At 38.4% G+C, this 13,923-nt stretch overlaps 1 protein-coding gene across 5 annotated transcripts in view; it reads left to right on the top strand.

Annotated features, from left to right (window-relative positions):
* PTPRR (protein tyrosine phosphatase receptor type R) overlaps window positions 1–13,923 on the top strand; it is a 276,097-nt gene that overhangs the window by 247,371 nt on the left and 14,803 nt on the right. For all 5 annotated transcript variants that reach the window (XM_055239631.1, XM_055239635.1, XM_055239633.2 and 2 more), the window contains 3 exons: window positions 4,477–4,587; window positions 5,977–6,134; window positions 10,238–10,351. In XM_055239631.1, coding sequence (XP_055095606.1) covers window positions 4,477–4,587; window positions 5,977–6,134; window positions 10,238–10,351 — 383 coding nt within the window. The remainder of the gene's footprint in view (window positions 1–4,476; window positions 4,588–5,976; window positions 6,135–10,237; window positions 10,352–13,923) is intronic.

Here is a 13,923-nt window from a genome sequence, read left to right as displayed (position 1 = left end):
AAATTAGCCGGGCATGGTGGCGGGCGCCTGTAGCCCCAGCTACTCGGGAGGCTGAGGCAGGAGAATGGGGTGAACCTGGGAGGCGGAGCTTGCAGTAAGTTGAGATTGCGCCACTGCACTCCAGCCTGAGCGACAGAGCGAGACTCCGTCTCAAAAAAAAAAAAAAAAAAAAAAAAAAAAAACACGGTTAATCAAAAATGGTCAATGTGAGAATAATAAAAGAATGTATTTTATTTTATCTTAAAACATGTACATTTGTTCATATTCAAGTGTGTTTGTTATGGAGTTCAGTCTTATGAGTGTTGGTCTGAAGATGGAGTTCTGGATCATATAGTTTGTCAATCACATTGTTTATATATTATCAAAATTTTCCATTTTAGTTTATTTAAAATCAAAGAGAAAATAGAAAAGCCTATGAAACAATATAAATGCAGTTTTCTATTTAGATATTTTTAACTTAGAGACAAATTTCTATCATTGTCTCACCTGTCTGTGATTAGACTGTAGTTTTCTTTACTGGTTTACTTTTTTCACCAGTGAAAAACTTACTCAACTTATTCAATTATCTCATAAAACTTTTTTCTCTTTTAAACCTCATGTTTTATTGATTTCTGTAATATGTAATTAAATTACTGGACTTCAATAATGAGTACACCTGCCATAAAGGTGTTTTGGTATAAAAACAACTTGAACATAGAGATCGAAAGATGGTAACAGAAGTACTGAGCTCAGTAGGAGAGTGAACCAAGACTATGCAAGCTTGCATGTGCCTTAAGATATTTGACAGAGGGACCAGCTCATTGGTCAATGCTGTGGTTAAGTAGTGTTGGTTAAGAGTCAGTGTGGAAATCAAAGATGGAAAGTTTCATTCATAAAGTGATATTTTCTTGGAAAATTCTAGCCCCCCCCAAGGCAATTTTCCCCTACCAAAACACCTGAGCCTTCATGTCCTCATCTGAAAAATAATTTCAATAATAATAATTGCTGCTACCCACCCTACCTACTTCAAAGGATTGTGGAAGGGGCTAAATGATATGATGCTGGTGAAGGTACTTAAATCTCTGAGCCTATGTCAGTAATATTCCATTGGAGCACCAGAAATAAAAGTAGCTATAGTAATAATAATTTCAGACAATCTGACCCATTCTATCCATCTCATGTACTAATATAACCCAAATGAAGCTAAGTATGAAGATTTTATTTACTTAGAGCCACATTCTATGTGATGATACAGGTCTTTAGCTAATAGAGCAATGTCTGTGATATTTAAATATATAGAAACTAAAAAGAAAACAACTTAAAAATAGGTTTTTTTTTTTTTCAGGCAACTAAACAACTAGCTAGACCTCCTCCTCAAATAGCTCTAACTTGGTGGGGGCCAGAAGGAGAATCAAGGGAAGAAAAAAAGATCACAAAAATATGAGCTTGCGGCCAGGCGCAGTGGCTCACGCCTGTAATCCCAGGACTTTGGGAGGCTGAGGTGGGCAGACTGCCTAAGGTCAGGAGTTCAAGACCAGCCTGGCCAACATGGTGAAACCCCATCTCTACTAAAAATACAAAAATTAGCTGGGCACGATGGTGCACACCTGTAATCTCAGCTACTTGGGAGGCTGAGGCAGGAGAATCGCTTGAACCCAGGAGGTAGAGGTTGCAGTAAGCTGACATTGTGCCACTGCACTCCAACCTGAGTGACAGAACGAGACTCCATCACACACACAAAAAAAGAATTTGCATTGTTTTGTGTTACATCCTACTTTTGCTGTAAACCACCAATTACAAAGAACTGGTTAATGTCCAGAATCTTTTCAGTCAGTGTTTGATAAAAACTTGTTTGCACAAGAGACATGGTCCTCTGGAAACCTATTTTTTTCTTCCAAATTATGGATTCTTAGAATTAATAGATAATTTTACTGAAAGGATAAGCCTAGCTAGCAAAAGAATAGTGATGATTTGGGGTTATATTCTGCTAAATAGCATGCTATTTTGAATTACCTACAATTAGTGTGGTTTCACAGTATTATCTGCAACAGCATTTTTCTTCCTTGCCTTTTCTGCCTCTTTTATCTCATTGTTAGCACCACAATAAAGAAACCCTAAAAAGCTGTACAGGAAAACAATTTGAACATGAACTTGTACTCTTAGAAACAACTGCATTTGCAGCTCTCCCCCACCTCATATTCAAAAGTACCCACACTTATCTGGTCTCTTTTTCTGTCATCTAAATGAGAGAGAAATGTATTCGGTGTGTAAAAATAAGCCATTGTATCTCAGAAAGGAGATGGGATGCTAATCAAGGGTTGTTTGAATGAACAAGTCACATTGCATTGTCTACTGGGAGCTGACTGCCAATTGCTTTTTTGGTAACGAGTCAAAAAAAACATTCAAGAGGGCCCCCGGCAAGCTTGGGAGAGAAGCGAGCAGCATTTCCATTTATCAAGTAGGTACAGAAGCCTGTTCAAGTATTAAGAGTCAGGGTGCAGGCGGCAAGCTCCTGCTTTGCAGCTTTTCTCACTGGTTTTGAGAGCCACCTTCCTAAAGAGGGGCCTGCTGCTCAGGTCTGATTGTGGACAATGGGGCACGTACGCCAGACTGCTGGACTACTGAATGAATGCCTCTTTCTTTGTTCAGTACCTTTTTCAGGATTCTTTGTCATTCTTCTTGGACTCATCGGGAGGCATGGGTTTTAAGACACACAGTAGCTCGGGTCTTAGAGTGAAATAATTGATGCTTCATTGAAAGAAACCAGGCAACTTGGTTAGTATGATTACCTTTAACAAAGTGGGAAAATTTTAGACATTTGGCAACTCATAGATATCGAGAGAAATGAGTTGCTCTACTTTAAAAAAGGTTTCTTCTCTTAATGTTAACATTAAGTTAGCCAGAGTAAGTCTTTTGGTCTGATCGCCTGAGAGTCTTGGGTGGCATGTAAATAAAGCTGAAACAATTTACTTCCTTTGGAAAAAGGGTCAAAATGTAGAGGATGTAAATGTGTTTTTATTGTAATGGATGAAAGAAACTGATTCTGCTAGGTGAAGTGATTTCCTTCGCTATGCTAGCTTGTAGAGTAGTGGTACTTAGCATAATAGAGCCCTGGAGGTGTGTTTCTGATACTTTATGTGACTTTTCCTTCAGTTCTATAATTTTGTGAGTCTTTTGCTGCTCTTTTAAATCTATAAGTATTTAAATTTTTATCAAGTGTATTCATATGCCTTTGACAAAGATGTGAAGAAACAAGTGTCCTGGGTATTAAAAGGTCCTGATTGGAAGGCAACAAATGAAAGAATTTCTATGTAAATGTGTGTATGGTTGGGAGAAAATAAGTGCTATTTAAACATTTCTAAAATTAACATTGCTTCCAAGAGCACTCAAAATAAAACATAAACATTTGTCATTTTACATTCTTTATCATCAAAATTTGTGGTAAAAAAATAGTTATTTTACAGTTGTTTAAAAAGCAAAATGAGATTATATGTATGCTTGAATCTCATTTTGCAATTTTTATTTAATAATGATTACTGGCTATAATAATACCAAAATAATATTTAATGCATGAAGATCTAATCACTTTGGGCCAAAAATCTATCACCCAGTAATTTTAAAATAACAACAGCAATAATAACATGTTGTAAGTGCTTACTCTATGCCTGGCTTTATTCTAAGGACTTTCCAGATAGCCAATAATAAAGAAACTGTAACCAAAGGGGTTAAGTATCTTGTTCGTATTCACAGGTAATGAATGGTAGAACCAAAATTTGGACTCAGGCTCTGAGTTCAAAGCCTGTGCCTTAACCACCATGCTATGTTGCCTTGCTTGCAGTATAATTATTATCACTCTTTTAAAGCTCCTCAGGAGGATCCATTATAAAAATATTTTTAACATAATTTTTGTGAATTAGTTCCATAAGTGAAAAAAACTGTTGGTCCGGGAAAATATGATACCATAGTTGTATTAATGATCATTACATCTGCCTTACATATAAGAGAAACTTGGTCGTATGCCATCTAACATATTAGATATTCTTATTAGACATAAGTTTGTTAAAGCAGGAAAATGTAACTTTCCTCAATTATTGTGGGAAAACATTCTTTTTATTTCTAGTCAGCACATGATAAATTCTAATGTTTGGATCTTAATTTCTTAATTCTTAAATTTCTTCTTCATTAGTTCTTCATTTCTCTGAGGAGTTTTGAGTAATTCTGCCTTTTTTTTGTATGGAGTCAGCAGCGGCAGTGCTTAATAGGCACATATAAAATTGATACTTTAAAAAAAACTGTTGAAATAGAATTTATATACCATAAAATCTAGCTGTTTAAGATTTACAATTCAATGTTTTTAGTATATTTACAAAACTATAAAAATTGATGTTTGATATTTTACAATTAATGATATAAAACTCTTGAGATACTTGAATGAAAGGTACTCCAAGGCTTATAAAAGCCATTAATATTTGCTGTATTCTCTTTCCCTTCCTCCAGAAATGTGTGCTATACTGGCCGGAAAAGAGAGGGATATATGGGAAAGTTGAGGTTCTGGTTATCAGTGTAAATGAATGTGATAACTACACCATTCGAAACCTTGTCTTAAAGGTAAGATTATGTAGCTACATAGCAGATGATGTTAGAGGATTACATTTCTACTCTGAAATTATTTAAGTACTACAAATGCAATTTAAGCAAATTAAATAATGTTAAGATCAAAGAGAAACTATAATCATTCCCTCGTGTATTTTTTGTTGTCAACTACTATTAATAAGCAGTATAATTAAGTCAACGTAAGTAGACATTAAGAAAATTCATTATGTAGGATGTTGTGATCCTCTAATTTGCGTTAATAAAATATCTCTGATTTAACCTTTTGAAAGCTTTTAACTAAAGGCTGTGCTGGAGACTTTACCATGATTTTTTTTAATGTCATTTTGGTCTAAGCAGCTTTAAGTAAGGCCTGGAAGCTGTGAAAGAGAAAATTTGCATTTGTGGGTGGCAATGGGAAGCAAGACAAGCCTGAAGTGTTGATGAGATCTTCAGAAGCGTGGAGTTACAGTAATTTATAGGGACTTTCCCCAGATGAGATTATGTCATAGGAAAACTATCTTATTTAACTCATGGGCAGCAGATGCTGAGAAATGTTACCATGGTATTATTTTTTGCTTCTGGAGAATAATCACCCAAAAATTTTGATCTTATCTGCAGCCTCACTGCTGGGACAGAATCATCACAAAGAGGAAGAAAACAGGGGCAGAGCTACAGTGATGGCTTTTATTGGGAAGTTTGGAATAGGAAGGCATTTACCAAAACCTGTTTTTCAACACATGTTCTGGAGTGCCAGGGAAGTTTGGAATAGGAAGGCATTTACCAAAACTTGTTTTTCAACACATGTTCTGGAGTGCCAGGTTCATGCCACACCCTCACCCGTGCTGGGTTTCGAGATGATGTGTGTGGGCCCTCACCCAAAGTGTTTCCAATAGAGGGATCTCATGTAGCTTCTTTATTGCTGTGATTCCTCAATCCTGTTAAATACTGGAGTTTTGGTTGAGTGTAGAAGTATTAGCATGACTGATATGAAATTAAGTGTTCTATTGATTAATATGTTTATAATAACTTGTCAGGAATGCTCATAGAGCAGGAAACAAAATATGTCTCATTCTTTCTTGGCTACATTTTCACTTACCATCTTGTTTATTATAATAAATTATAAATACATATTTAGCATATGTTACATATATGATCTATATTATAACTATAGGTAGAGATATAAATCTCAACAAAGGTAAGACTTTCTCACTTTGAGAGCAGGTTACTGACAGTAAAGTCTTCTCAAAGTAAAAGGGCACTCTTCAAAAATCCTCTAAATTTTTTTCCCACCTAGAAATAAATTGCCAGCAAGATGGGGGTGATAAAAGGCATTCAGTATTGTGGTTTGGATGACTTTTAGTTCTACAAGTGAATGAGGCATTTGGTGGCTGTTGCTATTTTCAGCAAGGAAGCCACACCCAACATGTGAAGCATTACTGGTACACCTCATGGCCTGATCACAAGACTCCAGACAGTGCCCAGCCCCTCCTACAGCTCATGCTGGATGTGGAAGAAGACAGACTTGCTTCCCAGGGCCGAGGGCCTGTGGTTGTCCACTGCAGGTAAGATGTGAATGGTCCTTTCTATCTAAGCAATGGCCCATTCTTTGTAAAGTCATAGAGCAGGTGCAAATGGGTTTTGCTTCCTGGATGTGACTTTGTTGGCAAATTAAATATTTATTGAAATTGGCTAAGTCTCTAATATTTGAGTCTTAATCAAAATTATGCTGACAGAAGCAAAGTCATGCTTTTAGGTCATTTTTCGCAAACAACAATTACACAGCGGGTGAAATACAAGTTCGAAATAAATGGCTCAGTGAATAGGAGACCTTATTCGGCAGTTATCTGCTTTGAAACTTATATTGATTCATTTAATCTCATCAGTCTTGTACACACCAGGAATTAAGATACATTTTTTGAAATTATCAGTGGCTTTTTTGTTGTTTCAAGATGACGCGTGAACTCTACTTGGCTTATATCTTGGTAACATTTATTACTATTTCAAGTTTGGTGAAAACCAGTCAAGTATTATAAGAGTTATCTCTGGAAAAACAGGTTGAAACAAAATTATGAAATGAGAAGTGAGCAAGTCACCAAAGGAAAACAAAATGCTGTTACCAGAACATGGAGCACTAGAGGCCAGGCCAACGACAGCAGCAGGGTCTATGCTGGTTCCTGTCCCTAATTTCTAGTTCAAAGCTCTCCTCCTAGAACTGATACCTCCTTCCCCTAATTTTCCTTTTAATGTAACCAAACTGAAGTGAGCATTTTTAAAGTAATTTATATGAACATTTATTTATTTATTTATTTATTTATTTATTTATTTATTTTGAGACAGAGTCTCACTCTATCGCCCAGGCTGGAGTGCAGTGGCACGATCTCGGCTCACTGCAACCTCCGCCTCCTTGGCTCAAGTGATTCCCCTGTCTCAGCCTCCGAAGTAGCTGGAATTACAGGGGTGCACCACCACGCCTGGCTGATTTTTGTATTTTTAGTAGAGACGGGGGTTTCACCATGTTGGCCAGGCTGGTCTCCAACTCCTGACTTCAAATGTGATCCACCTGTCTTGGCCTCCCAAAGTACTGGGATTACAAGTGTGAGCTACCATGTCCAGCCAGCCATTTATTCTTCATGCTTTCTCAAAATAATTTGGGTTGCTTTGTTTAACCACATAGGTCTCTTAAGTCAGCTTTTGATGATATGTTTAATAAATATATTATTTTAGCGTATAATTTTAGCCTCCTTTTTTGAGATTGTGTGGTTTAATTAAGAGTAAAGTTTACTATGTGTCTATTCATCCAAACGTAGATAATACTGACTTTATCCTATACTTAACTTGGAGCCAAAAAAACAAAAACAAAAAAACAGCATAACTGACTATGCATTAGGGCTGGAACTGTCCCCCACCCAAAGTCATTAAACACTCAGGATATCTAAAATGAACTAGTCACTTCCCCTATAAAACCAGCTTCTCTTCTGATTACTATTTCTGAGAATGAGACTATCTTTTTTCCAGTCACTCAGCATCCCATGTTGACAGTTATCTCTGGCCCTCCTTTTAACTCCAACCTCAGTATCTAATCAGTCACTAGATTGGCTTTCCCTTCAAAGCTTCTCCCATAATCAACATTTCCTGTCCAGCCACCATAGTTCAGGCCCTTCTGACCTCATCCATGTATTTTAGAAGTAGCTGGTAAAATGCACACACATACCGCATTCCCCCATGCTCTCACCGCCACCATGGCCTACCTGTGCCCTTTCTCCGTCTTACCTTACATGGAGTCTCTGCTCAAAGCTTGTCAATGGGCCAGGTGCAGTAGCTCACACTTGTAATCCTAGGACTTTGGGAGGCCGAGGCAGGTGGATCACTTGAGGTCAGGAGTTCAAGACCAGCCTGGCCAATATGATGAAACACCCTCTCTACTAAAAATACAAAAATTAGCCAGGCGTGGTGGAATGTGCCTGTACTCCTAGCTACTTGGGAGGCGGAGGCAGGAGAATCACTTGAACCGAGGAGGCAGGGGTTGTAGTGAGTCAAGATCCCGCCACTGTATTTCAGCAGCCTGGGGGACAGAGCAAGACTCTGTCTTTAAAAAAAAAAAAAAAAAAAAAGTAGAGCAAAAGTCCCTAACCTTGAACCTATGCATAAACCACAGAGGTCAGTGAACTCCTTGAAATTATTTGGACACATTTGAGTATGTAAACTTACGTGAATTTTTCTGAAGAGTGGAAGCTTATAGTCTTCATCAATTTCTTAAAAAAAAAAAAAAAGGATGAATTTCAAACCACTTAACCTTCCATATAAGATCCCAGGGTACCTCTCTATCTTTATTTCCTCATAGTTGCACTAAAATAACTTTCTCTTCAAGACAAGCTATTCTACTTATTGTTGCAAATCATATTTGCTGTTTCTCATTAATTCTTTCCTTCTTTCGTTGTATATCATTGTCGTACCTAGAATATTCTCTCTCAAATATGACAGCCAAAATACCTGCCATTCATGGGGCACAGTTCCAATCCTATTTCTTCAGTGAAATGAACTTTCTTTGGGCACTTCAACTAAAAGAGAGCCACTCCTCTGAATTCCTCTGCACTCACATTCAATAGGAAACAAGTGCCAAATGTGAGAAATAGGTGCTATTTGAGTGCCAAGAGGGAAGCAATTATTTCCAACCACGGGAGCTGAAGAAAACCTCTAAAAATTGGAATAATGCTGAACTGAGCCTTTTGAAATAATCAGTGTTGTGGTTTTAAAAGGAGGGAGGGCATTTCTGACCAAGAAAACATTGTTAACACAGAAAAATTGGAAAACCAAAGCCCAATTTTCTGAAGTGAAAATCGTGACACGTGGGAGGGAAGACAGCAAAATACATAAGGCTTGAAAGTTAGTTACATTCAGATTTTGCAAGGTCATGAATACCATGGTAGGGAGGTTAGACATTATGCTATAACTAATGGAGCCATCTACAGGTTTTGAGTAGGGAATGATATAATTAAGTCCCTATTTTAGAAAGATGAACCTAGCAGCTGTGCGAATTTGTCCAGGAAAAGACTTGCGACTTGGAAACTATAATGAGATCACTGCTAATCATGAAAAAAGGAGATGTTGAAAACGTGAGTACAGTCTACAGAAAGGAAAGCATGAATCCCACAGGCTCAGCAGAGATGGAAAATAGAAGAAGTGGTAACAGATTGGATGTGGGAGGCGAGAAAGGGAGGGATGTAAAAGATGGTTCCAAGACTTCTAGGCTGGAAAACTTGTGGCGGACTGGTAATGCCATTGAGGGAAAAGATAATTAATTCTGTTTTAGATACACTGAATTTAGATACATTGAACTGAAGAAGTCCAAAATAGTAAGGAGGAGATGGAATGACAATCTAGAGTTTAGGAAATTTAGGAAGTCTAGATGTAGATTTGAAAGAATCTTTTATATAGAGACTGTTAGTGGTTAAAACTGCAGACAGAGACAGAGAGAGCACGTGTGCTTGTGAGGTTTGTTTTATGGACATATCGTCTAAGGAAGTTGAATGTATAAACCTACCAGGACAGACAGCATTTCTGTTTAGTTATCATGTCTGTACAAATATCTTGGAAATATGTGCCTCTAGCTGCACCCTCTCCTAAAATGAATCCAATCTTCAATTGCTCAATTATTCACTAGACTTCTGAACATCAGTATGTCCAAGGCCAAACTCCCCTTCCCTGCCTCCTTATTCACCCTATTCCAGGATGCGCTTGGCCTCAGGGCATCACCCTTCTTCTTTCTCTCCAGGCCTAGTCATCTTTGACTTTTTGCTTTTCTCCCTCTTCAGCTCCAGTCCTTCAGATTCACGCTGGTGATGTGTCTAAATCTTCCCCCTCCTTTCTACTGCCTGTATCTTGCCTAAGTGCAGACCTTAATTAATTTTATTTTTTCTAGAACAATTATAGTGCCTTTTTACTGTTCCCCCCACTCATCACTTCTCTCCACCCCTCTCATCCTACTACTTATAATTAAATGTAAAAATATATTTTAAGCACTTAGCACAGGGCCGGGTTTATAATACTCAATACGTGAATACTACTTTTAACTGTGGTTTCAGATTTAAAAGTACCCTTGTAAAAGAATGTTTCTTATCTTTGTCGTTTTCCCCCACTTTTAAAATTTCTTTTCTTTTCTTATCAGTGCAGGAATAGGTAGAACAGGGTGTTTTATTGCTACATCCATTGGCTGTCAACAGTTGAAAGAAGAAGGAGTTGTGGATGCACTAAGCATTGTCTGCCAGCTTCGTATGGATAGGTGAGTGTCACAGAGGCTTGCCTTCAGAGCACTGTTTTCGTTCACAGCCTGATCTCATCAGCCTGACCTCATGCATAAACATCTCAGGCTCCAAGGTCCTAAATCTCTGTAGAGATGCTTGTAAAATGCTTAAGTATATGCATTATATTAAAAAGTCTTTTTTTCTCTCTTTTTTGAGACAAGGTCTTGCTCTGTCACCCAGGCTGGAGTGCAGTGGTGCAATCTCAGCTCCCGGCAGCCTCAAACTCCTGGGCTCAAGCAATCCTTGCATCTCAGCCCCCGCACGTAGCTAGGACTACAGGTGTGCACCATGCCTGGCTAATTTTTTTAGTTTTTTTGTAGAGATGGGGTCTTGTTATATTACTCAGGTTGTTCTTGAACTCCTGACTGTAAGTGAATCTCCCACTTGGGCTTTCCAAAGCGCTGAGATTACAGGCATGAGCCACCATGCCTGGCCTGAAGTTATTTATTTATTTATTTATTATTTTTTTTGAGACAGGGTCTCACTTTGTCACCCAAGCTGGAGTGCAGTGGTGTGATTATGGCTGTCTACAGCCTAGACTTCCTGGGCTCATGTGGTCATCCTACCTCATCCCCCAAAGTAGCTGGGACTATAGGCAGGCACCACTACACATGGCTAATTTTTGTAATTTTTTTTTTGTAGAGACAGCGTCTCACTATGTTGCCCAGGTTGGTCTAGAATGCCTGGGCTCGAGGGATCTTCCTTCCTTGGCCTCCCAAAGTGCTGAGATTACAGGTGAAAGCCACTGCATCTGGCTCCCAAAGTTATTTTTTAATCTTTTTATTAAATTTGACAAAATGCACATGACAAAATTTATCATCCTAACCATTTGTAAGTGGACAATTTATTAGGTTAAGTACATTCACATTGTTGTACAACCAATCTCCGGAATTCTTTTCATGTTGAAAAACTCAGTATCCATTAAAAAACTCCTCATTCCTCCCTCAGCCCAACTGGTAACTGCCATTCTATTTTCTGTCTCTGTGAGTTTAAATGCTCTAGGCACCTTTTACGTAAGTGGAGTCATACAGTATTTGTCTGTTTGTGGCTGGCTTATTTCACTTGGCATAATACCCTCAAGGTTCATCTATGTTGTAGCATGTGTCAGAATTTCCTTCCTTTTTAAGGCTGAATAATATTCCATTTTAGGACACATATTTTGTTTATCCATTTATCAATTGATGAAGACTTCAGTTGCTTCCATATTTTGACTATTGTGAATACTGCTGCTGTGAACATGCGTATGCAAGTATCTGTTAAAGACCCTGTTTTCAATTCTTTTGAGTATATACCCAAAAAGTGGGATTGATGGATCATACGGAATTCTATTTTTAATTTTTTGAGGAAACCATCCTAGTGTTTTCTGCAGTGGCTGCACTGTTTTACATTCCCACCAACAACACAGGAGGGTTCCAGTTTCTCCACATCTTCACCGACACTTTATTTTCTGCTTTGCTTTTTTCGATAATAGCCATCCTTTGGAGGGTGAGATGAAAGAGTCATTTTTATAGAGATATGGTTCGATCACCTTTGTTATAATCTCCATTTGTTTTGAAAACAAGATAAACAAGAAACTTTTCTTCCTTGCTCCACAACTAAGCCTGCCTGGGTAAATGGACGATTGAGTTAGTGATGGAGAAAGTGAACAGATGCTGCTTCAGAGAAGGCACAAAATGATGAGCAGCAGGCGTCTCTGCTCAGTAATTCAGTGTACTACAGTGGAACAAGAGTTCTGTTGGCTAGGTATGGTGGCTCTCGCCTGTAATCTCAGCACTTTGGCAGGCCGAAGCAGGAGGATCCCTTGAGTTCAGGAGTTTGCGAGCAGCCTGAGCAACAAAGTGAGACCCTGTCTCTAAAAATAAACCACAAACAACAAATGTTTACTAATCACCTCATATACCTTAGGCATTAGTCTAGATGCTGCAGATACAACATTAAACAAGAATTTACTGCTGTCTTAGAATTTATATGCTAGCAGAAAAAGATAATAAACAAGCAAAATACACCAAGATAATTTCAGACAGAAATAAATGCTGTGAAGTAATAAAGAGGGACACAGGCATTGATTCCCTTGAGCTTTAGCCCTATGACCTAGAGTTTTCTAAAAAGATAAAACTATACGCTAACCTTTCTTTTTTTCCTGGAGACAGAGTCTCACTCTGTTGCCCAAGCTGGAGTGCAGAGGCGTGATCATGGCCCACTGCAGCCTCGACCTCCTGGGAATACAAGCACGTGCCACACTCAGCTGAGTTTTGTATTTTTTGTAGAGATGGGGCTTTGCCATGTTGCCCAGGCCAATCTCAAACTCCTGGACTCAAACAGTCCTCAAATCTTGGCCTCCCAAAGTGCCGGGATTGTAGGTAGGAGCCACCATGCCAGGCCGTATAATTACCTTTCGAGATTTTTTTTCAACAAATATGCTTTGAGCACTATGTGCTATGTCCTGGGATTTCAAGAAAAAAGACAAGATTATTCTGAAAAATGAGATAATATATATAAGGCACTTGGAATAGAGTCTGGCACATAGTAAGCCCTCAATAAATGTTTGTTATGCTATTATCATCTTTATTATTAAAATTATCTGTGAAGTTTCTCTTACCTCTAAAAAAATATACATTCAAATTTCCCTATCCAGATTAGTTTTTCCCTTCCCATCCGTAACATTCTTGTCTCCTTTTTAAACAGTAGCCTCTAAGTCTTTCTACCTGTATCTTCCCTCTTTGTTTTCTACTATGTTTCTTTCTTTACTGTTTTCTCTTTCTGTTAGCATGTAAACTCTAGAAGCAGTTCATCATGGCGATTAACATTCTGGGCTCTGGAAACAGATTGCCTGCCTGAGTTTACATCCCGGATTCCACCATTTTTTGGTTGTATGGCCTTGGGCAAGTTACTGTTCTTCTCCATGCCTCAGTTTGCTCTTTTGGAAAATTGGAGTAATAGTAGTATATATTTCCTGTTGTTATTATAAGGATAAAAAGATATGACCTATGTGAAATGCCTGGTATGTAATAAGCATTCAATCAAGTTTCCACAGTTGTTATCACTATACATAGCAAGGAACCTAACATGTGCCTGTAAACTGGAAATAGTAATGTATACCTCACAGGACTTCAGCCACATTTAAATGACATTAGACCTGAAACGTATTTAGTAGAACACTCAGCCTACATTGCTTATCCTCTCTTTACCCCCCAACCCCACTTCCCTCCTACCACACCCCACATGTAACTGCTTCCAAAAATATTTTCTTTTTGTACATAAAAAATATCAGTTCCAATTATCCCTTCTCCTCTTATAATTGCTGTCTTAATCTCCTGATATTCCTTTGCCTTCCATCCTGTGTAGTCCACCTCAGCTGGAATGGGATCAGTTGCTTCACTTCAAATTTTGGGACCTGTCTTCACACAGGAAAGGGGCCCTAACTCTGAGGGGGAGAAGCAGCACTCAGTCAGCCAGAGCTGCTCCCACATTGACTTTCATCTGTCCTGATTTGTGCTTCTGTAAACAAGGCTGCCACCTGAGACCCCAAATCACCCGGGGACTCCAGTTC

This window comes from Symphalangus syndactylus, chromosome 13 (genome assembly GCF_028878055.3).
Source record: "Symphalangus syndactylus isolate Jambi chromosome 13, NHGRI_mSymSyn1-v2.1_pri, whole genome shotgun sequence".
In the NCBI taxonomy this organism is placed as follows: Eukaryota; Metazoa; Chordata; class Mammalia; order Primates; family Hylobatidae; genus Symphalangus; species Symphalangus syndactylus.
The sequence above is the reverse complement of the archived record's forward strand: the minus strand, read 5'-3'. Positions and strand labels throughout refer to the sequence as shown.